At 43.2% G+C, this 27,016-nt stretch overlaps 2 protein-coding genes across 27 annotated transcripts in view; one reads left to right on the top strand and one right to left on the bottom strand.

The window, feature by feature from the left end:
* GALNT11 (polypeptide N-acetylgalactosaminyltransferase 11) overlaps nucleotides 1-3,564 on the top strand; it is a 50,001-nt gene extending 46,437 nt beyond the window's left edge. For all 6 annotated transcript variants that reach the window (XM_057416470.1, XM_057416469.1, XM_057416472.1 and 3 more), the window contains exons 11-12: nucleotides 893-1,030; nucleotides 2,787-3,564. In XM_057416470.1, coding sequence (XP_057272453.1) covers nucleotides 893-1,030; nucleotides 2,787-2,918 — 270 coding nt within the window. In that variant the 3' untranslated portion in view covers nucleotides 2,919-3,564. The remainder of the gene's footprint in view (nucleotides 1-892; nucleotides 1,031-2,786) is intronic.
* A 2,885-nt stretch (nucleotides 3,565-6,449) lies between these two features.
* Nucleotides 6,450-27,016, bottom strand: part of KMT2C (lysine methyltransferase 2C) — a 194,080-nt gene continuing 173,513 nt past the window's right edge. For 14 of the 21 annotated variants that reach the window (XM_057416496.1, XM_057416505.1, XM_057416506.1 and 11 more), the window contains 18 exons: nucleotides 23,833-25,533; nucleotides 22,063-22,275; nucleotides 21,464-21,628; nucleotides 20,018-20,159; nucleotides 19,150-19,297; nucleotides 18,128-18,306; nucleotides 17,854-18,008; nucleotides 17,426-17,675; nucleotides 16,694-16,833; nucleotides 15,618-15,722; nucleotides 12,831-13,953; nucleotides 11,750-11,886; nucleotides 11,445-11,587; nucleotides 11,012-11,180; nucleotides 9,664-9,780; nucleotides 9,023-9,096; nucleotides 8,519-8,627; nucleotides 6,450-8,273 (listed from right to left, as the gene is read on the bottom strand). In XM_057416496.1, the coding sequence (XP_057272479.1) occupies nucleotides 8,181-8,273; nucleotides 8,519-8,627; nucleotides 9,023-9,096; nucleotides 9,664-9,780; nucleotides 11,012-11,180; nucleotides 11,445-11,587; nucleotides 11,750-11,886; nucleotides 12,831-13,953; nucleotides 15,618-15,722; nucleotides 16,694-16,833; nucleotides 17,426-17,675; nucleotides 17,854-18,008; nucleotides 18,128-18,306; nucleotides 19,150-19,297; nucleotides 20,018-20,159; nucleotides 21,464-21,628; nucleotides 22,063-22,275; nucleotides 23,833-25,533 (5,163 nt within the window). In that variant the 3' untranslated portion in view covers nucleotides 6,450-8,180. The remainder of the gene's footprint in view (nucleotides 8,274-8,518; nucleotides 8,628-9,022; nucleotides 9,097-9,663; nucleotides 9,781-11,011; nucleotides 11,181-11,444; nucleotides 11,588-11,749; nucleotides 11,887-12,830; nucleotides 13,954-15,617; nucleotides 15,723-16,693; nucleotides 16,834-17,425; nucleotides 17,676-17,853; nucleotides 18,009-18,127; nucleotides 18,307-19,149; nucleotides 19,298-20,017; nucleotides 20,160-21,463; nucleotides 21,629-22,062; nucleotides 22,276-23,832; nucleotides 25,534-27,016) is intronic. The other 7 variants (XM_057416497.1, XM_057416518.1, XM_057416502.1 and 4 more) reach the window with 6 other exon arrangements.

Below are 27,016 nucleotides of genomic sequence, written 5' to 3'. Positions count from 1 at the left end.
AGTGTAGTGGTTTAAACCCAGTCAGGCAGCTCGTTCACTCACTCCCCCCCTTCTTGCCCTCCCCCTACTCCTGGGGGGACAGAGAGGAGAATCGAAAAGAATGCAACTCCCATGGGTTGAGATAAGAACAGTTTAGTAACTAAGGTATAACACAAATCACTACTGCTACCACCAATGATAATAATGATAAAGGAAATAACAAGGGAAGAGAATACAACACCTCAGCATCAGCCGACCAGTAACTCACCCCCCCTTCCCCCACCTGACCAAGCACTGACCAATACCTCCTCCAGCCCCGTAGTCCCCCAGCCCCTCTGGGTAACTCCCAGTTACCTCCTGGGCCTGGCCCTCTTTGGTCAGTTTGGGTCAGGTGTCCTGTCTCTGCTTCCTCCTGGCTTCCCCTCCTCCCTGGCAGAGCATGAGGCTCACAAAGTCCTTGGCCAAACCAAAACATCATTGTTATCAGCTCTGTTCTCAGGCCAAAAGTCAAAACCACAGCACTGCACCAGCTGCCAGGAAGGAGAAAAATGACTGCTACTGCTGAACCCAGGACAGGCAGCCAGCTGACTGCTTCCTGTCATATTATCCTGTTTAGCTGCCTGCACAAGGGGAACACTTGGGGGTTGCTGAAGTTTAACAGTGGTAGTTACAGGGCAGAATCACAGTTGGTCCTTTTAGTGCCTATGCATGGGATAATGCTCTGTGATGCTGGGAAAGCAATAGAGTACTGCAGCTGCATTTCAGTTGCTGGAAAAGAGGCAGTGAGTATTGAGCGTTGCAAGGCACATCTCTGATGTGCAGATGCTAAAGCATCTCCTTTGTAGCTGAACAAAAGATGCAAGGCACCTGCCTTGAAACACTGGCATAAATGTATTTCTATTTCCTCTTTCAGGTCTGGATTTACAATGAGGATCATGAGCTGATCTTAAATAACCTCCTTTGCTTGGACGTTTCGGAAACTCGCTCGTCTGATCCACCTCGTCTCATGAAATGCCATGGCTCTGGTGGCTCACAGCAGTGGACATTTGGGGTAAGTGGAGTATGGCTGGCACAGAGCACGCTGCTTGTAACTGATCATGGAATCACAAAATCATTTAGATTAGAAAAGACCTTTTAGATCATTGAGTCCAACCATTAACCTAGCACTGCCAATTCCACCATTAAACCGTGTCACTGAGTGCCACTTGTATACACCCTTTAAATGGTGACTCAGCTCCTTCCCTGGGCAGCCCGTTCCAGTGCTTGACAGCCCTTTCAGTGAAGAAATTTTTCCTAATATCCAACCTAAACTTCCCCTGGTGCCACTTGAGGCCATTTCCCCTTGTCCTATCTCTTGTTACTTGGGAGAAGAGACCATCCACCTCCTCGCTCCATCCTCCTTTCAGGTAGTTGTAGAGAGTGATCCCTTAAGCCTCCTTTTCTCCAGGCTAACCCACCCCAGTTCCCTCAGCTGCTCCTCATCAGACTTGTGCTCTGGGCCCCTCATGACAATAGCACTAACAGGACAGCAGATTCAAGTTTAATTATGACTAAACCTCAGATGTACCAAGTCAATTGTACTGTACTAGGCCCAGCCCACAGTCTAAGCAGCCTGTACCAAAGCTGCATGGGTTGTGGTGGCCACATTTCCTAATAGGACTGCTGAGCTCTGGGTCATGCAGCCCCTTTGCAACTTGGGAATGTGTCTGCAGCTCCATTTAGCCTTCTTTCTGCTTGTCACAGCCACCCACTGTGGCTCACAGGGATGTACCAGAGACACCAAAATCCACTCCACAGCTCTTTGTCGCGTTGTGTTTGCAGGACTGGGAGACAGGAGAGTCCTTGTGGTGATTTCTGCTTCATGTTGGAAGAAGCACAGGGCAGAGAGGAGTAGTGGGAGAGCAGGTTTCCTGCAGTTGATTCTGCCCTATAATTACATCTTATTAGTTTAATCATTTAGAGCTGGTGCTGCATGTGCATGAAATTTGGCTCCTGGTTTTAACTCAGAGGTTGTTCCCCGCATGCCCTAAGCATAGCAGTGAGTGTAGTACAGACATCGCTGAACAAAGAGAAGGAAGGGCACTGCCCAAACTACCTGTTGCACTTCTAGGCCAGCTCTGCATAAACTGTCGTGGGTTCATACCTTGCTGCTCATTGGCAGCATAAGTTCCTATGTGGAGTCAAATAAGGAAGGCTGTTGCAGTCCAGGATGGTTTGGACATAGAGAGGCAGGTACTACATGAGCCCAGGGTTGTGTGTGTCTGGTGTTTGCCCCAGCAGTGCCACAGCTACAAATGGTGGTGGCAGTGGTGAGCTGAAAGAGTCTGCTGCTGGTAAGAGATTACTCAGAGCGTGTCAGCTTGAGTTAGCAGACAAGACTGGCTATTGAAATTCAGTGCAGGTAACTGTTAGGTGATGCTTGTGATGGTGGTGTGTGACTCCTTGGCAGAGAAAGGCCAGCTGTGCACTGCCAGTTGCAGCACAGGACCCAGAGATAGAGGTATTCTGGAGTGCTGTGATATCCTCGCTATGTTCTTCATTGGACATCTGCTTGTGTCCGTAAGTACTGATGCTGACCTGCATGTGACTCTCTTGCGTATCAGCTCCCTCCATGCAGGAGAGCAGGAGGTTGCTGCCCATGGGCTCTGCTGGGGTGGTTATGGGGTATGTCAGGGAGGGTGCAGAAAGGCTCATCTGTCAGGAAGGAGCACTCCCTCCCACTAAGCATCCCTTTCAGCTTCAGTTCAATGATGAGTAGAGCAGAAGTTTTAATAACTAAATCCCATCTGTCTGCCTGTCTCCTCTAGAAAAACAACCGCCTCTACCAGGTCTCTGTGGGGCAGTGCATGAAGGTGGTGGATCCACTTAGCCACAAAGGGTACGTGACTATGGCCATCTGTGATGGGTCCCTTCCGCAGCAGTGGCACTTTGAAAGCTGAGGCAGCGACGATGTGGTTGGGAAGAGTTAAGCCAAGACCCCGGTTCCCCTTCGGCAGTGATGCTCGGCCATTCTGGAGGGCTTTGGGAGGAGGAGCTGCACCCAGCACAGCCGCTGTGGCGGCCCCATAGGAACACTGCTGTGAAGAGCAGTGTGCAGGAGAAGGTCTGGATGGTCCCTGGCAGCTGGAGCAGCAGCAGCAGCAGAGTACCACGTAGAAGTGCAATTTATCAGCGGTTCCTTGGATTATCCTGGATTATTGAACTGTTATTCAGTAAGAGAAATTATTAGAGCAATGTCATTTAAATGGTGAGATTTTAGCTTTGTGGAGCTTTTAAATGCCAACGACAGAAAGGAGTATTTCATGCGCAGTATCTCATTAATTCACGTTTTTAGTATGGTTTTACTGGCCAAGTTATTTTGCTTTGTCTGGAAAATGTTTTTCTTCCCTTTTATCTTCTGATAATTGTCATTTGTAATATTTAAATTTAGTTCCTTTAATTTGCGGTTTTAGGACATTTCATGTAGTTTAAACCCGTAGCTGTCATTCGTCACCTCCTATTTAAAACAAAGTAACTATTACAAAGTCTATTTTGATGAGTCATGACAGTAGCTGCATTTAAAATAAAGCATCATTTTTTTATTAAGCTGTACGGCCTTACTCTCTGTAGCTCTTGGACCAGAAAGCACCGATTTAAGAGACTGATGTTTTCACTCTTTTTTCTTCCCAGCTGGCTCCTTCTCCCTCTGTCCCATCTTGGAAGCTTTGATGGTGATTTATCTCTTTGTTTTTCTTTCTCTCTACTTCCCTGTTTCCCTTCCCCAGTTCATTTATTTCACTCCTTACCTTTCTTTGACTTCCTGCCTCAGCCCCGGATGCTCCTTCAGTGCCTGGAAGCTGCTGCAGAAGGGAAGAGCTGTTCTTACCCAGCGTATTTTTTCCTATCGATGCTGGCCTGGTTTATCCTGCCAGACTGAGCTGCTTTCTCGCAGAAGCCATCCTGGTGTTCAGCTGCTGCCAGTGCCACGACAGCCTCACCCTTTTGCTTGAGCAGCAGAGGCACTTTCCAGCTGCGCAGCTACTCCAGCATCTGGTTCCTGATGTTTCGGGCAGCATGAGGCAAGCAGTGGTAACATTGGAGTGGTTACAGAGCCACGTCTTCCTGCAGAGAGGTGCGATTCTCGTGTGACAGACGGTGCTTGGTCCTTCAGCTCCTGCCAGGGCTGTCACCTGTGAGGAGAGCAGGTAGGAGCCATCCCTCCTGCCACTGCACTGGTCCATCAATGCTGGAAGCAGGGAGGAACCAGGTAGGCTGGGTTTAATGGTAAACCAGAACAATAGGCTGAAGTGGAGGTTCTTTCACATAAAGCATTACAGTGGGAATAATTTGGTTAGGCACCAGTTGAGTTCTTTCCTACCACGAGTCTCTTAAACAACCCTGGCCCCTTCCAGCAGCTGTGCCTCATCTGGGGCCTTGTGCTGTGCCTGGCTGTGTCCGGTGGCCCTTGGAGGGGCACCCAGAGTCTTCAGATCAGTTCCCAAATTGCTGTTGCAGGGCAGCGTGGGGCTGGAATGGACTTCCTGGGTGTTGGCTCACAGTGGCCTCCAGTTCAGCACTTCCAGGGCAGTGTAAAACCAGGTGGCACAGTGCGCTGACAGCTCAGGAGCAGGGCTGTGCTTCCTGTCCTTAACCAGTACCTGCTTCCTCAGGCTATGCCTGGGGTGGTTGCTCTGCCTGGAATCAATCCCAGCCCTTGGTGGTGGTGAAAGGATGGGCTGCAGCTTCCGAAACACCCAATTAACCCTGGCTGCTTCTGCAAGTCAGTGTGAGGCAGTCACTAGTGCTGGAGGGCTGCTCCCAGCTGTGCCAGCCTCTCTGGAAGGTGTGACATGGGTTTTGGTTGTCAGACCGTTTGGGCAGCAGCCTTGCTCTGCCTTGTTTGGCATGGCCTTTATGTTGTCTTTTAAAAAATGATGTAAAGTCAACAGCCAAACACCTCCTCAAAGAGGCAGAGCAGAAGCTTTGGCTTTGTTTATGGCCCGAGTCTGTTGCCACTGAGAATTTTTGATGGGAACTTTTGGTCCTGGCGAGGGAAGCTGGAGGCGGTGTGTTGGAGGCTGTCAAAATTGGCTCAGTACATGTGGTCTTGAAGCATGCAGCAACAGACACAAATACAGAATTGGTGAACTCAGCTGCAGATGAAGAGATAAATATCCTACCTCATTCTTGTCTATATAACACACCTTGATCGTTTGAAAATTGGCACTACCCATGTCTGCAGCACTGCAAATGCTGCAGCCAGACTCTGTGGGGCTCGGCTCCCAGCTGCTGCTGTGCCCTGGGGTGCCAGTTTCCAGGAGCAGACTGAGGCGATTATGGTGGTTTAGATGATGGTAGTTTCTGCAGTGAGTGGGTGTAGCCACAGCTGCGTCTGTTCAGTGCTGCAGCTGCACAGCCAGGTCATCGCACACAGAATGTGCACAAGGGAGGGAGGGTTATAAATCTGTTCTGTGTACACCCAGGCCCATGTCAGTTCCCTGCTCACAGCTGGGCCCTGCCTGGGCAGAGGTGGAAATTGTTTTCTTCTCTGAGTTAAGTGACTGATTGCTCACAGGTGACCCTCAGGAACTGGGCTAAATACGAAGCATGAAAGGAAAACACCACAGAATCACAGAATGGTTTGGGTTGGAAGGGACCTTAAAGCTCATCCAGTTCCACCCCCCTGCCACAGGCAGGGACACCTTCCACTAGACCAGGTTGCTCAAAACCCCATCCAACCTGGCCTTGAACACTGCCAGGGATGGGGCAGCCACAGCTTCTCTGGGCAACCTGTGCCAGGGCCTCACCACCCTCACAGGGAAGAACTTCCTAATATCTAATCTAAATGTCCCCCCTGTCAGTTTAAAGCCATTCCCCTTGTCCAGTTGTAAAAAGTCCCTCTCCAGCTTTCTTGCAGGCTCCCACCAGCTGTCAGTGCTGATTCCAGCCCCAGTCCAACTCACAGCTCGCATGAGCTACTGTGGAGAAAACCAACTCCACCGCAGCCCAAACCAGCAGCAGCAGGACACCCCATTAACTCTTTTTTCCTGCACCTTTGGCTGATTTTCTGGGAAAGACCCGAGCACTGGGAATGGCGGCTGGGAATGCTCAGGACCTGGCAGCAGAATGTGTGGGTTGTGCTACAGCCATGGGGACCGCAAGTGCTGAATGCACTGAAATCCTGACAGAACTGGAGAAGAGACCGCTCAGAATAAAACCAGGAGGATGTACCTTATAGATGTAAAATATTTTTATTTGTAAATGCTGATCTTCTAAATCTGTTTCCACAAATTCCAAAACCCATAACACTCTGTATGCTTCAAAAAATTCTGTTGTTTTTTTTTTTGAGTTGTTTTTTCGTGTGTTTTTTTTTTTGCCAACATTAGATACTATTATACAGAACAGAAAAAAACTGTAGGACAAATACTGGTAGGATGTTGGAATATTGTACAAGAGAAGAAAAATATTCAAGAAACAATTTCATACAGCTATTTATCAAGAGAAAAATATATACAATTGATTTATTCTGTAAGATAAAAATACATCATGCCATATACATTACAAGGTCAGAACTGTATGACTGAATATACCAACAGTTTACAGTCCACTTTCATTGTGCACACACAAAAAAAAGAACTTCATTTTTTTCTTTCTCTATTTATTTAGGCTGTGAAGTGTCAGTACCAGAATCTGAAGTACAAAATAAGAAGCTAACCTGGTTCCAAATGCTGATTAATTTCTACAAGCAAACACAAAACAATGTGTTTCATTTTTTTTTGTGTTTTTTTTCTTGTTTTTTTTTTGAAAGAAATGTAAACAAAAACCAATCCATACAAACACATCTTTAAATTACAGTTTCCAAACCCCTATTGCCAGAGTCCTGCAGCTGCAAGCACGTTACATCGCGGGTTTTGTCCTCGTTTTCCTGTTAAGAAGGCTGTCGGCGGGTCGGAGTTAAGCTCCGACTACATGATTCTAAGCCGTTCCCATGATTTAAGGTAGGCTGAACAGTCCCCCCTGATCTTGACTACTTTTGCTGAAGGAAAAAAAAAAAACAAAGTCCAGCCTCTCTTTTGGGTGGTTTTAGCAGTTATTCACAGTTATCACAAATTGTAAGCACAAAAAAACCTGACTTAAGAAATAGGGATGCAACAATATAATACAAATAAAATTAATCTAAAGTCCCCAACCATCTACAAAAGCCCCAGGTTTACTGTACACACGCCCTTACCAGGCTTTAAGGTTGACTTAAAAAAAGGTCTCCAAGACCCCAGCTGAGACTGCTTGAAACATAAAAACCCCTCTCGTTTTAAACGGAGATTTTGGTTATCCCGTTGCGCGCCTCCGGGAGATCATATTGTAACATCCCTATTGACGGCGTGTTATCAGCACCCAACTGCCGCAGCGTCTGGTAGCATTTGGTCAAGAACTAGGTTTTATAATGTATTTTTTTCTTTTTTTTCTTTTTCTTCTCAAACTATTTACAGGTGTGTACAAAGGAACAACGTAACAGGGTGTGTTAGTTCTGCAGGTAACAGCAGCAGCTTGGCTTTCTTCTAACTTTCTTTTTAAAAATAGCTTCATTCACTTATTCAATAATAAATACAAAAAGGTTCTCTTATTTTACAGAAATCAAAAACTACAATAAACTGACTCATGGAATCAAGTATTTAAATGTATTTTAGTGCAAGTTATTTTTTTCCCTTAGCTCTATCCCTAAGGAAGTCGTTTCAGTACATTCCTTGTTCAGTGGTGTCTACTTTTATTTAAAATTTTTCTTTAATCAGAGGGCCTGCCCCTTTATCAAATAAGGCTGTGGCCAGCACTTTGGACTTCTCCCTTTCGCTGGTGATTTCAGTCTTACATTCATAGATGCCCACCTGCAGTCCCGCAGGTCAGCCCTCGGTTCTTTGCCCAAGTTCATCAGTTTCTCCTTAGTGAGCTCAAAAACAAAAGTGCTGGACCATTCTGTTAACTCAGTCTCACCTCCCCATGGCTGGAAAGTTGGCTTCGCGTTTTGCCGGCTGCTTCTGGTGCTTGCTGGGTGGTTGCGCTCTTTTTTCTTGTTAAGCACACGAGTAGAAAGCTGTACTTCCAGAAGTGATTTTCTTTGTTTCTTCTTTTCCCCTTCAAAAAGGCAACAATTTTCCGTCGACAAAATCAAACTGTGAATCACTTCTTCCTAGGGACAAGCAGCCCTCAAAGACAGCAAGGAATGCATTCTAGTTCATCCACTTTCGGCAGTTTACAGCTCCACAGTGACATGGAATCTTGTGCTGGTCATCTTCAAAATCAAACTTGTAGTCATAGCAAAGCTGGAAGCAGATGGAGGGAAGAACGGTTATGGAATGCCCAGGATCTGTCCTACCTTGGGTGGTACCTCCAAGTTAAACACCAAAATACTGCTGAGGCAAGACTGGAAAGGGAAAAGGGCAAGGAGGCGAACACCACTCTCCCACCCCGGCACAAACAAGCAGGGCCACTACCTGTAGAAATCACACAGTATCAGAGAGCAATGCAAGTAGCAAGAGGTGAGTAAAACCTAAGAAGAGCGCCCTACCTCCTCCCCCTTCTGGATTCTCCTGCTGGAGCTGATGATAATTTTGTGTCCTCTCTCAAAAGTCACCACCTCGGCCACGCAGTTCGGTGCACACGAGTGGTTGATGTACCTGTGCAAACAGTTGGAAGAAGAGTAACCTTTTAAGGAAATGTATCTCCTGAGGCAAATCTAAACAAATCCTCAGGATGACTTTATTTAGTTTCAGGATGCACTGACTGTCCAGATATAATTGTATTACTCTCTACATGATTCTGTACCTAGAAAATGTCAGAAAAGTGAAGCATTAAAAAGAAAATACTCAATTCCTTCTTCATAGCTGCCATGAACCATAATCAAATCAAAAAGGTAATGATGCCAGTGGAACAGTCCAACGACTGAATGTACCAGCTCAGAGAATAAAAACCACTGAGAGAACCATAAGCGTGACTCCCTCACACCCAGCCCCAGCCCAGGGAATGTAGATCATCCCCCCAAGCAGGGTCAGATCTCCTCAGAGCCACCCACCTCGCGGGACCGCCTGTCAGGGTCGCATCGATGACATGGTCGTTGTCAATGCGGAACATGTACACGCCACGGTTCTGGAAGACAGGATGGGGAAAAACACTCTCTTAAGGTTTTCACTTAATTCCCAGTGATTAAACAGAAGCAGCAGCGTGGATCAGCTCCTGTGTCCCCCTGTGTTCAGGATCAAACTCTGCCACTGGCACATGAGGGAACAGTGAGCCACACACTGCCCTTCCCCTCACCGGGATGTGAGGGAATGGAAGGGGAACACACATAAATCTCATTTCCCTAGCAGCTTCTGTACTGCCTTTCACTTGGGATCTTAAAGTGCTTCACAACTGTGTACTGTTACAATACCCCAGAGTTACAAAGGAAGTTGCTTTCAACTTAAAGAAGTTCTCTGTCCCCCAGGACAGGGGACGTATATTGCCTATCTGCCCAGGGCACTGTGAGAGCTATTTAACACTTAAATACTCTGATCTGATAAGAAACACTAGACTGGTTATATTTCTAGCCTATTGCATTTATAGTACAGCAGAAAGCAAATGAAAGGACCTGAATTCAAACAGCAAAAAAAGCATTTGTTGTGTTGTACATACGTTTGAAAGGGGAAAGGAACAGCGACCAAGCAGCAGCCATACCTGAGATTCATAAAGCTTCTCCTTCCTGTTTGCTACCTCATTCCGTATAATAGTTCCGATATATTCAATGACCATAGTGTGCTTTTCAATGTCTCTAGCAGCATATAAGCCCAGGCCCTGCAAAAAATACATCAGGATTTAGAATTCTCTATTGACAGTTACACTGCATTCCTCACTGCCCCACAGCTGTTCCTGCAGAGCATCCCATGAAAACTGAGCAATCCAGGAGGAGTGAAGCAGCGTGTATGGTGTATGTGACTGCCGAGACTTAGGACCCAGCTCCACGTTACACTGTTACTATGCAAGAAAACGTACTTGGCTTGTGTCTAGGTGAGGAACCTTCTTTTGCACCTCTGGCACCTGGCTGTGTAAATATTAGGAACTCACTGAAAAACCAAGTGGGCCTTACTAGAGCAGAGAGATTTAATAGGAACGCAGCAGCACAATTAAATCCAACCTAAAATAAACAACAACTCTGTTCATACACAGTGAGATTAATTACAGAGCTTTTGCCAAACAGTCTGTGGAACAAAGCACCACCAGAATTACACGAAACAACGGATTTCTTAGTATTATGAACGCGAACAAGCATTGAACTCCTCCTGCTGGCCTCGCACTTTACTCAGCTTGGTCTGAGTGTGTCAAGCTCCAGCTGTGTGTGTGTTTTTATTACGTTTTACTACGTTTTTGAGAAATATGCCTCCCAAAACTTGAAAGGAACTTGAAGACAGGCTGAAAGAGCTGGGCTTGTTCAGCCTGGAGAAGAGAAGGCTTAGGGGAGACCTTAGAGCAGCTTCCAGTGCCTAAACGGGCCAACAAGATATCTGCAGAGGGGCTTTTTACAAGGGTATGTACAGCTTTAAACTGAAAGAGAGTAGATTTAGATTAGGTATTACAAAAAGAAGTTCTTTTCTGTGAGGGTGGTGAGACTCTGGCACAGGTTGCCCAGAGAAGCTGTGGCTGCCCCATCCCTGGCAGTGTTCGAGGCCAGGTTGGAGGAGGCTTTGGGTAACCTGGTCCTGTGGAAGGGGGGTTGGAACTGGATGAGCTTTAAGGTCCCTTCCAAACCAAACCATTCCGTGATTTTATAACAAACAAATGAATTTTTTAAGATGTTCACAATAATCAGAAAAAATCATACTGAAGATAAATCTACAGAAGTGATTTGCCACATAAAAAATCGCTGATTTGGGGATAAGACTTGAAAGATTTTCCTAATATATTTAGTTTCCATTATTTAATATAAATTTCATATAAATGTTTATATAGAAAGAAATAGAAAAAAATATAGAAAATAGTTCTAAATTAAAAATACTTCATTTTAATACACATCTGAAACAGAACTGACCTGAATACGAGAGCGAGCCAGATATACATTGGACTTCCATTCCGTTTTCATTTTGCGGTACTGAGAGGACTTGGAATGGACAAACTGCTTACTGTAAGGCGCATTCAGTTCTCCCGTGACTGTGCTCTGAAAGGACTTTGATGTGCTGGTGCTGTTCAAGGTGTGAGGCCTGGAGGAGTTGGGCATGTAATGGGAAAGAATACAAGAAAAACTGAAGATACCTCTGAAAAGAGCCACAAACCCCATCAAAAATTCTTTTAGACATACAGACACTTAAAGCCAGCTAGCGTAGACGACAAAGCAATTCCTCGGATTTGGGCATGCACATACACAGCCAAGGACGACAGGGTTTGTAAGCAGCAGACGAAAGCACAAATAACCCTAAGCAGCCTATAAACCCTGGGCTGTACTATGTGAAATTAAAACAAAATACCTTAACACAAACCTCTTGACATGGGTACTCATTTTAGGCTCGGCACGGGCACAGCCCGTGGGGTTGATAGCAAGAGGAAGCTCCATTAAGGGGTTTCGGCCATAGCGGAAAGTGTAGTTCTCACAGGCCTCAACCCCTGGCAGCTGCAAAAAAACAGACAAGAAGAAAAGAAATCCAAGTAGTTATATGTTAATTGTATGTAACCAATTAGTTACTTTACCACATGCTTCTTCCTGTTCCCCTTCTCACATGTATATCCAACAACTGGGGGTGATCCAGCAAGAACTGGGATGGTGAAGACTCACCGATTCAGCAATCCTGGCCACTGCAGAGACTGTCAAACCAAAGAGGTCTTCACCCTTCAAATAGCCAGGAAACAGCTGGAGCATTTCAGATTCTTTTCTAACAGAAGCAACGGGCTCCAGGATTTTATCCCACACACCTACACAACCATACGGGAAAGAGTTACAGTGATCAATAAAGTAATGGTACTGGTTTTAAATTGAATGCCTGAGGATATCGGGACCCAGAAACCCACACTGGAAAAGCAATTTGTTGCTGCTTGTATACACACACAGGCTGGTGTTTGAAAGAGACAATCATCTGGTGAGTTGATTTTTTTTCCCTGAACAAATCCCAAACAAGCACCACACTCCTACTGCACACTTGAGTCTCAGGAATGAAGCTTTTAGTATTTGCAGCATGGAAACTTTCAGTCCTCTGACAAGAATGACACAGACAGATTCTCCTGAGGAAACCTGCACAACATAAATTTCCTGAAAATAAACTATATATTGTATTTCCATTGGCTGATCTTTGTCAGCTCACAGTTGTGGGTGGGCAATTCCCCCAGCAGCAGTGTGACCGGACAGAGGGAAGCTGAGTATATTGGCATGTACAGCATGAAGGGGTTAAGTATGACCAGAGCACTACAGGCCATGTGCTGTGTTTCTCCACCTCACCATACGTTTATGATCTCCCCCAGCCCAGAGACAACATTACCTGCCCTGAGAACAGCGTGGTCAAGTGAACTATTGTCTTCCTGCTTCCTAACTAATTGAGTTTGTATTTAAACAAAGTCACTTTCCATGAAAGGAAACTGATGCTGACACTCCTCCTATTTTAATACTAATTCACTTTCAAGTACTTGGTCTTTGGTCTCCTCTGTGAACTTGTAACAAGTCTGTATTTTCAGCTTATACAGTTTCTTCAGAGGTATCCCGAGTCTTCAGAGCACAGTATTCAAAATGGGCCCTGGAAACTCACTTTATGCATTACATTGTGCCTGCAACATGAATTTGTAACATTTATCATACCACAAGCATCAGGAGTAACGACACAAACAGCAAACTCACAAAAGTGGTGATCTTAGCTCACAATATTTACCTTTTGGTGTTGTGTCAGTAAGGACCATATCTTCATGGCCTTGCTCCACAACCTTGATGACAAATAATGGGAGCCCGTCCTTCTCCTCAATCGAGCAGAGATAGCGACAGCGTCTGTTGGCGTATCTCATGCTCCAGTACAACCGGCTGGCCTCGTAACCCACGGGGAAGAGTGCTTTGGAGGAGTGGAAGGCCTGCATCTGCTGCGGCAGCAGCTGACCGACGGCATGGAAAATGAGGCTTCCCACACGGAAAGTGTGGTCACGCTCTCCTCGCTGAACGATGCTGGCGATCTGCCGCACTTCATCTCGCTGAACATAGACCCTCCTGAAGACTGCAAAGTAACTAAGTTCTTGCTCATGAGTTCCCTTTGGTTTGTGCATGGGGCAAAGCATGGTCTTGTCTTTAAAAAACATGCATTGTGCTTTAATGGCACAGGTAAAGTGATAAATATTGGTGCACCTTAACCTGTGACAACCGCTGGTGGCACCCATTTTGTGACAAAACATGCATTTCATTTGCAGGCCTCTTCGCAGTGCGAGTTCTACATTTATTAAGGCACCAGCTTGTGTCTCGTAGACTTCTGTAGACCAAAGAGCACAGTTCAAATGGACCCAAAGGTCTAAGTCCAGGTTAAGAAGCCTTGCTGGTCCATCAGTTAACCCATCACCTTCCTCGTGACAGAAGCAACATTTCCTGTAGTCTTTAGGCACGGGATCTGGTTTAAGGGTTGTGCCCAGTTTTTTGAGAAATTCATCTATTTCTTCTTCACAAGGAGGTTTGAATGATCCTTTAGGAATCACAATCTGAATGCTCCACTTTTTCCATTTCATGCCTTTCCACTTCTTACTGGGAGGCCGACAGTCATCAAGACTGCTATGTATTGCTTTTAACCTAGGTTTTAGTTTCACTGTTACCTTAAGCTCATCTGGTTTTGCCTCTACCTTGGCTGCTTCAAACGCAGGGGGGAACATGATGGGAGGTGATGATGGTGGAGAAGCTTTTTCCTGCAGCTGAGGCAGACAGTGGACATCCAAAGCAGAGATGTTGTTGCTGTACTGATGGAATGCTTTAGGTGGCCTCTCTTTCATCGGTGACTGTGGCAAAGAGGGAACTGATTCCTGCTGAATCAACAGAAAACTCTTAAGATAAAAATCTTAAAGCGTGAGCCATTAGACGTAGCCTGAAAACACTGTCAGGTCAGTATGGAAGAGTCTACTAAGAGTACCTAAGATCCCAGTGCAGCAACAAGGAAGGATGGAAATCACCCTGACCTGCATTATCACAGCTTGTGCCAGGATATGGAGCGCAAGAGTTCTCCCAGTCTGCCTAGAATGTGGTGCCCCTCAATAAATATGGGGAAGAACAAATAATCCTTCATTCAGGTTATGAATGAAAATCTACTCAGTTGCCCTAAAGGAGCTAACTGACAGAGTTAGTTCTTAGGTGTTCTTAGACAGTTTTGTGACAACACAAAGTAACTTTAAAATATGGGTCACAGAATTCATTTAAGGAGTAAGAATCCTGTTATTTGGTAGAAGGGGAAGATTTGGAATTAATGCCACATATTTTTCCTGGTAACAAGTAAGGAGGAAATTCCTGCAGGGCTCTAGACAAGCTTTACCTTGAGGACTTTACTAATCACTCACAGAAAGCAGGAATTACACCTGCAGAGATTTGTTAAAAACCAAACCAAAACATAAAAGGAGGGGAAACAAGAACAAAGAAAGTTTACATTTAGAAGTTCCTAATGTGGTTTGTATGATTAATCCTGAAAGAGTAAATGAGAGGATCAAGAGCCTGAAGATGGCATTTAATTAGCTTACTGACGTATGTGCTGATGCACTTCTACAGAAATACTTGTACAGCATTTACCCTGCTTAAATACTAGAGGAGATGAGCTACATGGGACACTACAAGGATGCAGATGTAACACACATTTATCTTCTCCTCCAGGTATGGGTTATTTTTAATTTCTTCTGAAAAAAAGCAGGATGCATGTGAAGTGAGGCAGCAAATTCTACAGTAAATACAGGACTATGAGAAAGCATTAGCTAGGTAATGTCTGAAGCACAAGGCCTGTTCTGTCCACTGGTTCGGGGGGGGGGGGGGGAGAAAAAGGTACATTTGAACCTCGCAGGGTCTGTAGGTAGTGAACTACAGCATACTGTTCCAGCCAATCTGAGAAAAATCCATGGCGTAACTCCACTTTCAGTTGAACAAATGTCTTAAAATGTCTGTGTCCAGTAATCCAAACCTCTTTTTCCTCTTCGCTGTCAGTCAGTAGGTTCTTTACTACTATTTTGGTACTTAATGATTTAAAATGACAGCTATGCCCAAATAAAGTGATGAACAGGATTGCATTTTTCCAGTTATACTTAACAAATAAAAGTATTTTTTGAACTGTAGTTCAGTTGTTATTTGCACAGTTATGTTTCTATTTACCGTAAAAGCCAAACCAAACTGCAGAATTACAGCCCTTAAAGATGTATCTATGGTTTTGCATAATGCCCAGAGAACTTAAATGTCTACTTTTTTGAGATTGCATCTTCAAAGAGAGTAAGGACAGCACAAGGTGGCTCCTGTTCTGCCCTGCACCTCTGTCACAATGGAAGTTATGCAAATATAAATTTTACTTCATGTTGCTTGTTCAGAATCTCAGTGTCTAAGCATAGAGCAATTAACTTATAAACCTGAAGAATGAAGTGCAAACTTCCCCCTTGCCCCCTCTGTTCTTCAAAAACTAGCTGCAGTAATTTCTGCTCACTAGAAAGCATCTGATACTCACTTTATTCTCCGAGTTTTTTGCTTGCACAGCTGCTGAATAAAGAACAAAGCAGTTGTTGCTACAGAATACAATGTCCTTCATTTTATCAGGGCCTTCTTGTGAATCCTGGGAATCAAACACAGAAGATTCTCAGAAGTGCATTTTAATACCATTCTTCACATATTAAGTGGAATGAAACAAGTCTTTCAATCTGGCTAGAAACTCTTTATCTGTAGAACATTTGTGAAATAATGAGCGATACTGTGATATAAACACTTGATTATTTGACAGATCTAGCGTTACCACCACCTACAACCTTGTTCTTCAGCATTTCTTGCCATTAACAGAAGTTTAAACAGCAAAATAAAGCATTCTATACCGTGTACCCATCTGTTCCATAGGCACACTTGCAAAATAAAATCCATTTCTTTCGTCTTTAGATGGTGAAAGAACATGTCGTTTCAGCCTAATCAAAGACAGATCACACTGTTTTATCTACTGATCCATCTGCAAAACATTACTGTGAATTCAGTGATTCTCTGACTACATGAACCCATTACTTTTGTGCATAAATTCTGACTATATACCTTAGTTGCATAATTATCTCAACCTCATTGAAACAGTAATGGTTGTTCCTGAATGAATGACAGTTCCCAATATGAATACAAGAAACTGAGACTGAAACCTGATTCCTGCTCACAAAGGGTACAAGTATTCTTGCTGTTTGAATACTTCCTAACACAGCGATATGGCACTGCCTGACAAATAAGCTCTTCTGAATTAAGTTCCCTGAAGTGGCCATGGAAGAAGGTTAGTAGCAGAATTTAGGAAATTGCCATGATTATTATAACATAATTGCCATGGGACCTATTTTATGACATTTACTGAAATTCTTTTTATGTAAATAACAACTTTGGTGCCATTTCTTATCTGTACTACAAACATACTTGAATGTTCATCCTGAATTAGGGCACACATAGAAGGGAGACTACAAAGAAACCTGGAAGTGGTATCAGTCGGCATGACAAGCAGTAGTCTTTGTTGCCTTTGTTTGCTCATTCACCATTACGTGCAAGAAACTACTTCCCCTGCAGTACCTGTTTAAGGAAGGGCAGGTCTTTGAAGGACTTCCGCACACCACTGCCAAGAACCACAACTTTGCAATGAGAGCACCATCGAGGTCTCAGTGCCGAGCCTTCTGCAATATTCTGACTGTGATCCTTATAGCCAGCTATACCTACAAAACAGGTAAGTCTGTTAGAAGCTGTATCAGATTAAACCTAATTTATGAGAAGTCACAGTATGCTTCAGTGGTCTAGAGGAGCAACATCCTCCTGGACAGGGCAAACTTGAAACTACATCCTGACAGGGAAATTATTTAAATTAGACCAAAACCAAGTGCGTGAACAAGAAGGCAAAAATACTTTCTTGTGTAAGAAATGAGTAACTAAACCAACATAGAAATACATGCTTTAACAACTACATCAAGTTTTCTAGCATAGGAACAATCTTTCTGAGTGATGGATTTAAAATCAGACTGGACGAAAACCCCAACTAATAATGTTGGGAACTACTGGAATAAATACCTCAACGACAATGATGTAGAAAACAATGGAAATCAGAGATGGATCAGACCTATAGAGTTATGGTTAACACAGGAGCAGGTTCACATGTACTGATCATGATCATGTAAGAACAGAAAAGTATTATTCAGAATAAAAATCAATTATTCAATGCTAGAGCATGAATTTATGTGGCTGAAATGCATTCAATACTGACTCAGTTAAAATGTTGGTATCGAAACTGTGAAAGAATTGATGCCCACTCACCATTGCTGTTTGCAGGAAAGGGCACATTAGGTTGCTTCAGTCCGTAAGACCCTACAATCCTGGCAGGTCCCATGGCTCCTGCCTGAGGACCCTGTAGTAAGCTTTGCCTGTACTCCATGGATGGGTTCACTCTGTGACTGCTGGCAGTTGCCATGGAGGATGGGACATCTGGAGCGTTACTAACTTCATAACTGTTGGGAATTCTGACGTGGAGCAGGTTGGAAAATGCTGCTACAACGCTGCTGATGTTCTAAAAACAGTATTAAAAACACACCTTTGTTTTCATCAGATAGCAATATAAATTATTGGGTGACTGCAACAGCTGCTTTATTGTACTATGCTGTAACCCCTTCAGGCTCACTACATATATAAAATATCTTAACTACTGTTGGTACTTTATGTATGTAATTAAAGCTTATTTCTTTTACCTCAGCAGCTGTGGGATGCAAAGTAATTGCTACAGATATAAGGCCAGATTTAGGACCATTCTGGGATGGACCAAGTTGAGATGCAAAAAAGCCAGAACCAGGTAATGCTCCGGAACCAGGTTCTGATTTTATATAGTTCCTTTTGGCTTCTGAACCTGAAAAGAAAACAAAATACACCAGGTTAATCCTACACACATGTGAATGCAAACAAAAAAATCTAACCGAAAAACCCAAACAAACCTAGTTTTAACTGTTTGCTCTGCTGCACTCTCACCTTTTCCAGTACTGCTAGGCAGGATGGGAATGATGGGAGATGGTACAGGTTCTGGGTTCTCCTCCTTTACAACCGACAAGTCTGGATACCTACTAATTTCCATTCCCACCACACTTTCAGGAGAGGAAGAAGGAACAAAACTGTCAGGAGTATCCCTGTCCTCACAGTGATCTTGAACCCTGGAACAAAACCCAAAAAAGCTGTTTTGGAAATGGACAAAAAACCTTTGGTAAGCCAAAACATAAATCATGACAGGGAGCTGCAATTAACTTGTTTCTTGCTACTAGTCATAAAATGCAATTATGTGGAAGGCCATTGCTTTTGGGAATATCAGACTCCACTGCACACAGTGGTTTCTTGGGAAAGATACACAAAGGAAAACAGAGGCACTAAAAAAGCTCAGGTTCCATCACAGGACTGTCTGTTCTCCATGGCTCCATTTATCTGTGTAAAATATTAGTATTTAACATTTAAACTTTCTGGTTTAGACATATTCACTGATCCACCTCCCCTTATCCATGCACACACTCCAAAGATACCCAACTTTCATTAGTCAAGTGAAAGGAAAGCAAAAGGAAAGATCTTTGTAGGTAGACTCATGTTCTAGCAAGCATTTCTCACATGGTAACAGAAACTGAGTAGAACTGGGGAGTTTTCAGGCTGTCTCTTGCACAGTCCTGCTGCCTGGTACAGCAGTCATGTACTATCATCGTTCAACAGTACCATGCTGCTCCAGGAAAAATACCAATTTGTAGTTTTCTTCCACTTTCAAGACAGCAATGTAATGAATTCTCAACAACAGAATCTAGAGTTTAGCAATGGCAGAGGTCACCTGTTTTAGTATGCTTCTTTCCACATGCGGAATGCTAAGAGTTAACCAGGAAAAATTGTTCCATAAATGTTCTCTGAACTGCCTGTGCACAATGGATTTTGTTTCTTTACACAGTCTCAGTCTCATCTCCTACTAAAAGATCACAGAATCTCCTTCAAATATGCTTTTGAAGATGTCAAGGAAAACCTACCTTAACTCCTCCTGATTGTTGTGAGGTGGTGTTGGAAGTGAAGCAGGAACATCCACAGTTTTAGGGCCCTGAGCCATTGCTCTTGCTAATAAATCATCTTGTGGTCTGAAAGGCAACTGGAACTGCTTTGGTCCCAGAGCTTTGGTAACTAAAAACAGAAGTGCGCAACACAATGAGACATCTGTACAGCTCTTTCATTGACATACCTTCTGTGTGTCGGTGGCCTGATACAACCAAGTTATTACAGCAGATGGCAACATCACTTTCATACATTTGTAGTTCAAAAATTTTTAACTGTTCATGATCAATCTACATATTTACAAAAACTGAAAATTTTGAGCAAAAAGAGTGTGCCTCCTGCCACTGTGAGAGGATGCTTGGTTTAATTCAGAAAACAATCAACAACTTTTTAATAACAAAGGAAAACAGTCCCTATGAAGAGGCAGCGTAAGGTTTCATTTACTAGAAAGCACTTTTAATTGACCAAATTACAAGCATCAGAGAATATGCACTGACTACAAAGACTGCTGACAATACATTTGGGGTAACCTGCTTTTGAGCTCACTCAGCTAACCTGTTAGTCATTTGTACTGGACATAAAAAATTATTTTGAAGTTTTCTTTTTCATTTCCCAAGAGTGCTTCTAGCGCTCAATATGTTTTCAAAAGGCAAGAGGGAAAAGGCTATCATCTGACATTACACTGGTGTAAAATAAAACTGGATGGTAACAACTGTAACCTTGTAAAGTTTAGGCATAATGGTTTTATAAAAGAAGACTACAGCAACTGACAAGCATCCCAGTTACCTATTTTGCAATTGGCTACAAACTCGACTCATTTATTATGGAAACAATATGTATTAGCCTTACCATCATGACCTCCTAACATACCAGCCTTGCCAGCAAGTTCCTCAGTGGTTGCGAAGCCGTTTACCAACTTCTGGCATGCCACAGGAGGTGGTGTGGGAGGGAGAGAGGCTGGGGGTGTCGGGGGATTGCTCAGATTGTTCTGCTGCATGAGATGAAAGGACTGTAAATCAGCCGTGGAACACCAGGTGAAAACTTGCCTTGTTCTACTACTAGATAACCCACTCACCTGGGTTTTTACACCCAGAGGCAGAACTGATAAGCAGCGATAGATAGTTAATCCTCAAGTAGGTGACCAAATACATTAAAGTATCTACTATAAAAGACATAATGCTTTGCTTTTCATTGATAATATCAATATTTTCATTGATAATATCAATGATATTATCAGAGAAATAGCTTACGCAAGGAGTATACATTATTGAAAAAAGATATAGCTAAAATATTTACAGAAAAGCACAAAGAACATTTTTAGGGATGGTTTGGAAGCCCCAACACATTCCTGCAGTTTAAACAAAGATTTGAATTTAAGATTGGAAGAGCTATTCTGCAGTGACTCTCCATCACCATAAGCAAGTCAGCTTACCCCATTTTCACTAAAAGGGAAGCTACCTCACATGATGCACATGATGAGCTTTCACTGAAGCAGCTACCATGGAGAAGCAGATACTCTGCAAGCTCACACTCCAGGCTACCTCTCGCTATGGGTTTAACTGCCATATTTTGAACAAAAATTAAATGAGAACTCCACTATGTGTTCTTGCTACAGTCATGCCTACAAAGCCTACTTTGACCACAGCGACTATTTCCACTGTGTCACATTCTGAGCTTACATGCCATGTAATGCTGGAGTAAAACACACCACTGGTTTTTAGTAAGTTACTTAAGTTTTCATATTAGGGTAGGCAAGCAGCAAATTTGACTCTGTCTGTTTACTATCTTGCTGCTCTCCCAGTACTGCCCCTCTGATCTTGGAGGCTGAGTTTTAAATGCAGTGGATTTTTAGCTCATCAACAAACAGTCTACTTTGTTCACAGTTCTCAGGTTCTTAGTTAGGGCTTAGTGGACAAATGAGAGAAGCCTATTTCCCATTTAATTCACATTAAGAAAAGCTTTAATGCTTTCAATGACTTTGCATTGAAATTCAGCCTTTTCTGCTCCATAAAACTGTAATTAAAATTTTCACTATTCAGCATCCATTTGTAACAGAAATACTTGTAGTTTTTAATTAGTTTGCAACACAGTTTCCAGAACTGATTTCCATTTTCAGGGAGTAAAACAATGGTGACTGTTTCATCACAGCACCATCTAACTAGTCTAGCAACAGAAAATCATTTTATTCTGGTCGCATAAAAGGCAGGAACTCCAATTGACTAGTACTAATAAAAATGACATGGAACTTCTTCTCCTACAGAGAGCACACAATGGAAATCCAGATTAAAACCATACCTTGTAAATGAGCTGGGAGTAGTAATCTGAGGCCCCATCAAGAGTAGCACTACCAAAGCTTCCAACAAGTCGATTTCCACCATTTAGCTGGCCACTGCCATAAGGAAGAAAGTGGGCAAAGCTCACTCCAATTATTGGTTCCACCAAAGGCAGAAGAGAAAGCTGCTACATTAAAAGAAAAAGAAGTTAGAAATCAATGCTAACTACTACAGAGCAGCACTGCACATATCCAAACATTAGTAGAGTGGTTTCTAACTTTAACAGTAATTGGAATTTACCCACTATCAGAAAACTGTGTCAAACACAGGCCTCCCTGTTAAGGAAGGTGGCCAATTAGAGCCACAGCTCCAGCTCCTGCCAGTTCAGCCACAGAGGTTGCCAGAGCTGACAGGATCCCCCTGGCTTTGAGACTACCAAATGTCTGCTGTTTCAGTAGATCTTCCAAATTGAAATAAACCCAAAATTTTGTATTTCCTAGTTTCATTGAATTCTTCCATTTCTCCACCCTGCACTCAAAATTAAACCTAATGATCAACTTCACATCATGAGCCCATTCTTTGAGTGTCCTCTTTTGCGTGACCCAGCATCTGCGTGCCTACCTGTTTTAACTGGATGAATGTATCAGTGTTGGGGTAAATAGCTTGCTTTTCTTCTTCCTCTTTTTTTCTTTTCTTGGACCGAGGAGCTGCCTTCTCTCCTGTCCTCTGAGTTCGCTTATTTCTCTGTTTCTTGGTTTCAGGTCCTACATCTGTTCTCTGAAGCTGGCTGTTACTACACCCAAATGCACTTTGCATCTGGTTTCCTGCAGTTTGCTGGTATAAAGAAAGAAAGTGAAGCAGAATTTTTGACATTTTAATATACATTTGGTTCAAATTTACTGTACAACAGTCTAGAAGAACACACACAGTGTAATAAATCTCATTGACACCAAACTGTATTTTACGGTTTGTTTACTTTGCTGTCTCACTGGCAACTCTAACTGCTGCACTGTCCCTACACACAGAATTATGACTTATCATTAACACCACTGACATCTGAAAACACCATCAAAACCTCACAGACAAGAAACATTTTCTTTTGAACACCCCTAAAATGAAGTTACATGTGCATGCAACCCTAGAGATTTTCACAATGGCATAACGAAAGGCAGACTGGTTACAGGAAAAAAGCATGTAAGTTAATAAACTACAAATGCATTTTGAGGTTAGAAACAAAACCAGTATTATGAAATGCTTCTGGATTGTACCATTTCTTAAATAATTTCAGTATGAATTTGCAAAGCCATTCTTCACGTACGAGGATAGTTGTGTAGAAGCAATCAGAATGGGATGTGGTAATGCAACAGACAGTGGCAAGCTAAAAGGAAGTCCAATTTCTTGTATTAATTATTATTTTAAACAGCTCTACACAACCTCTACCACAAATACTCTCAGTAGTATTCCTGTCATGTATGTTTTAACCATGGATCTTTAACACTACCCAAGTTACCTCTGATTTTATCGGTATTAATTCATTTTCAAGGATGTATTCAGAGATTAGGCAGTCACAAAACAAAACTGAGCAGAGACTGAAGATTACAATAAAACAACCAACAAGTCTGAATGCGTCCTACCTCCACAGAAAAGAATTTTCTTTAGGCCTATTTTTAAGAACTTTATAAATTATTAAATCATATAATGTTATTAATATAAAAAATTAATGCTCTTCTCCATTAACGAAAAATCAATTAAAAATATTCTCTAACACAGAAATCCAGCATTTTTAGGAGATTTAACAATTTCACACTTTTGATAAAATAACCAAAAGCATGGTCTCTACTAAAATTAGAGACAGCATATGATTTTCACAGGGAAAACCAGAGCTTGGAATTGGTTCATTCACTCCAAATAGTGCAGATGAAGGGGTGAGAAGCCCAGCCCTGTGCCTCTGCAAAGGTGCACAGGTCACCCTGTACATGGCTATGGTGGAGTCACAGAAGCACACAACATAACAGACATCCACATACTGCTCAGAAACATCCTAGTAGGTAATAGAGTAATATTGTAAAGTCTTTCCATAATCTTGGTAACTATGAAGAAGTGGCATTGTTCAAGAGGATTATCTATAGAAAAATTGGTGGTTTTTTCATTTTAATACTTTCTGATACATTGATCTACAAAGTCATGTTAAAATTTGTTCTTTTTGCAACACAGATGATTTACTCATGGAGAAAAGGCAGGAAGGGAGGCAAAAAATTCCTGAAAGCCATTTATTCCACTTTTGTGCAGGTAGGTTATCTCCCCACCTCTTCACAAATGCCTGCGGTAAAAGCACAAACTAGCCTTTGACTGTTGATGACCACTGTATAACAAAACTGGTAACAGGCTCACCGTTCCTTCAGCTGGATTTGGCTTCTCAGTTAGCTTCTTATCCCCAGAAGCCTCCTCTTCTGTTCGTCCACTGCTCTCCGACTTCTGATTTAGAAGAGATGAGGACTTCTTATTTTTAAGCAGGTGCTTCAGCAACTCGTTTCCTGACTCCCCTTTTGCTGCTGGAATGTTGGCTGCTTGTGCTGGACTCTGAGCTGAAGAGGCAGGCTGTGATGTGACCTTATCTTCTTCCACCTTAATACTGCTTGGATTTTCAGGTTTAGGCTCAGCTTGACTCGAGCACTGATCAGTTTCTGCCTTTTCTAATTTAACCTCTTGCATGCTGGTAGGTGTATCTGTTTTAGCCTTTTCAGTCTCTGTATTTACACTCGGCTGTTTCTGTGGCAGACTGCTGCTGGGGAGCTTACATTCCAGCTCTGGAGAGGCCTGACTCTCTCCTGCATTCGATGTTGATGGGCCTGTTAACTCCATTGACTCTTGTTCATCTTGGTGACGGGAAAGTTCATTGGGGGTGTTCACTGTGGGAGTGGAGGTAGAATCAGAAATGGTTGGAGTTGATGGTGCAGTTATATCTGAATGTGGAGTTGACGGAGCTTTTATTGACTCAGTATCATCATCCTTTTTCTTTTTCCGTGTCCTTTTCTTCTTTCCTTTCTCTTCAGGGATTATGTCAGAATATAGCTGTATGAGAGACTGGCTTGATCCAGAGAAGTTTGCTGCCTGAGGCACGCTAGTGTCCGAACCACATGGGGCACCACTACTGAGTACTGCAGATGAAGGTACAGCAGAAGCAAATGGAGGCCTGACTTGGTTCTGAGTAAAGGCAGCCCCAGGGAGATTCCCGTGAGTTTGTTTTACATTATGGAAATTAGGGGCTCCACCTGGAACAGCAGATGTGTCAGGCCCAAAGGCTGTAGATCCCACTGGCCTTCGCTCACTGCTTTGCATGAAATTTGTGGCAGGAGGCGAGGTCACGGAACCTTGCTGCAGAATTTGCCCCATTTGCTGCTGTTGATGCTGTGGAGATTGCTGAAGAGGTCGTGGAGTTTGTATGAAATCACAAGGTAGATCAGAATTAAAGAAAGGTATCTGAGATAAGGATGTTTTGTTATTTAATTCAGACCCTATCATACTGTGCTGTTCTAGTTCCATGCGCTGCTGTAAAGCCCTCTGTCGATCTACCTCCTGCATAAGCTGAATGCGCTGCCGCTCCTGTTGCTCCCGTAAACGCTCCTTCCTTTCCCGCTCCTGAAAGCTTTCACTAAAAGGGTTATTGTCCTCAAATTCCACCCTCGGTGGTGGCCCTGACTGTGCAGTTGCATTTGGACCAGGCACAGGAGCTGGTGTACCAGGAGTAACAGGCAATGGTGTCATTGGAGGCTGCATCCTTGCTGGATTCATGGGCATGTGACTTGTAGGGGCATTTGCAGACTGCCATCCAGATAAGTTCGGCATTCTGTTTGGGGTGGACTGCCCAGGGATTACCACGGTATGTTGCTGATGCTGGAGCTGTTGTGCCACCATGGGAAAGTTCTGCTGATTCATTGCTGGTGATGTTCCTCCTGGAACCATTGGTGGCTGAGCTTGGACGCCTGGCATTATAGCATGGGGTGCCATTCCACACTGCTGCTGCTGCTGCTGCTGCTGCTTGATTCGATATTCCTCAATCAGTTCTGCGTGCTCTTTCTGCTGCTTTCGAATCTGAAAATTAAAAAGCCATAATTCATCTCTGACATGTATTGACTGTAAGTAGCATTAAACATGTAACTCACCATTATAATTTCAGCAATGAACCTCAGGCAAAAATAGCATTTCAACACAGTCTAATTTTCTCTCCCTTTTTTAAGGCTAAATAGCCATTGTTTCATTACAAATACCATCCATCCCAAAAGTTTAGAGAAAACAACAGTGCCTCCAAGTTCTAATTACAAACCAAGACTACACTGGGCAAGAGAATATACAAAAATAAAATCAAAAGTAATCCTTGTCCTATAGATCTTATCCATGCACAGGGTGAGAGTTGGGAACAGACATGAGGAAGGAAACAGTGAGATGCATGATCTTCACAGGTCAGCAAAAGATTTTAAAAGACGTCATTGAAAAGGAAAGGTTTGCAAAAAAACTGTGAGGTAGATTCCCATTTATTCACAGATCCTCAAACATCACACAGCAGACGAAAATTTTCAATATTAAGATAAGAATAAACTCAACTTGGATATTAAACATTAAACCTTGTGGCTGATTTTTAAAGCAGGCAGGAGAAGCCAAGGGAGGTATATAACAGTGTCAACCACACAAGAAAGAGCATTTCAGAAACACAGCAGATACTTGACTACACTGCCCTCTAAACAAACAAAAGGACTTGTAATCCACTGATACATGCATTATGGGAAATGTCTCTTTTGCTTCTATTCATTAGATTATGACTTCCACAACTTCCATTTGCTGTTTTGTACTGGTAGAAAAAGTCCGTAACAGAATTACAAATGTTTGATAGCACTCTCCTTCATATGGGGCAAGGGACAAGCCAGAAAGCTCAGGATAACAGAGGTATCACAGGACACACTCCAGAATGGAGGACATATGCAGCCAAAAAGTACTGTGTACTATACACACAGTAATCTCAGGTCCCAGATAATTTATAAGCTCTGGCCTGGCACTGACTCCACCACATAAACAGTGCCACTGCATAAAGCCACTAACTGGACAGATCTGCACTGCACTGTCCAGTGCTCCAGGACTTCTCCATGGATACAGAGCACTAAACCTGTGCTGGCTCTGTATGCCTATGGAATGAGGCATCCAAACCACTACAACCTTCTGGGGTATGCAGTGGCAGATCAGCTATATGACTGTACTTGGAATTATCTGGGATCTCAAAGGACCAGCACTGACTACACCCAGCTGGACCTGAGCCGATTTGTGCGTATCAACTTGGTATTTTAACAGTCCAGGGGAGAACAAGGCAGAGAGTATTAGCACAGGCACAGTGCCACACCAAACAGTTAAGCTACCCTGGCCCCAGAGGCAATATGGTAGCGCCTGCACAGCTCTGTGCCTGGGCGAGTAACCCTGTCAGACATAAGCTTATGTTGCACAACATCAGCTCCAGTTTCTCTGCGCCTGTGTCCAGTTCACAGGGATTTGACAGCTCTCTAGATATAAATATGGAGACTTTGCCCTT

The sequence above is a fragment of the Pezoporus wallicus genome, unplaced genomic scaffold (assembly GCF_028554395.1).
Source record: "Pezoporus wallicus isolate ANWC-B61680 ecotype Strahan unplaced genomic scaffold, APGP_CSIRO_Pwel_v1 contig_3847, whole genome shotgun sequence".
NCBI classification, from domain to species: Eukaryota; Metazoa; Chordata; class Aves; order Psittaciformes; family Psittacidae; genus Pezoporus; species Pezoporus wallicus.
This window is presented reverse-complemented; position numbering and strand designations above follow the sequence as displayed.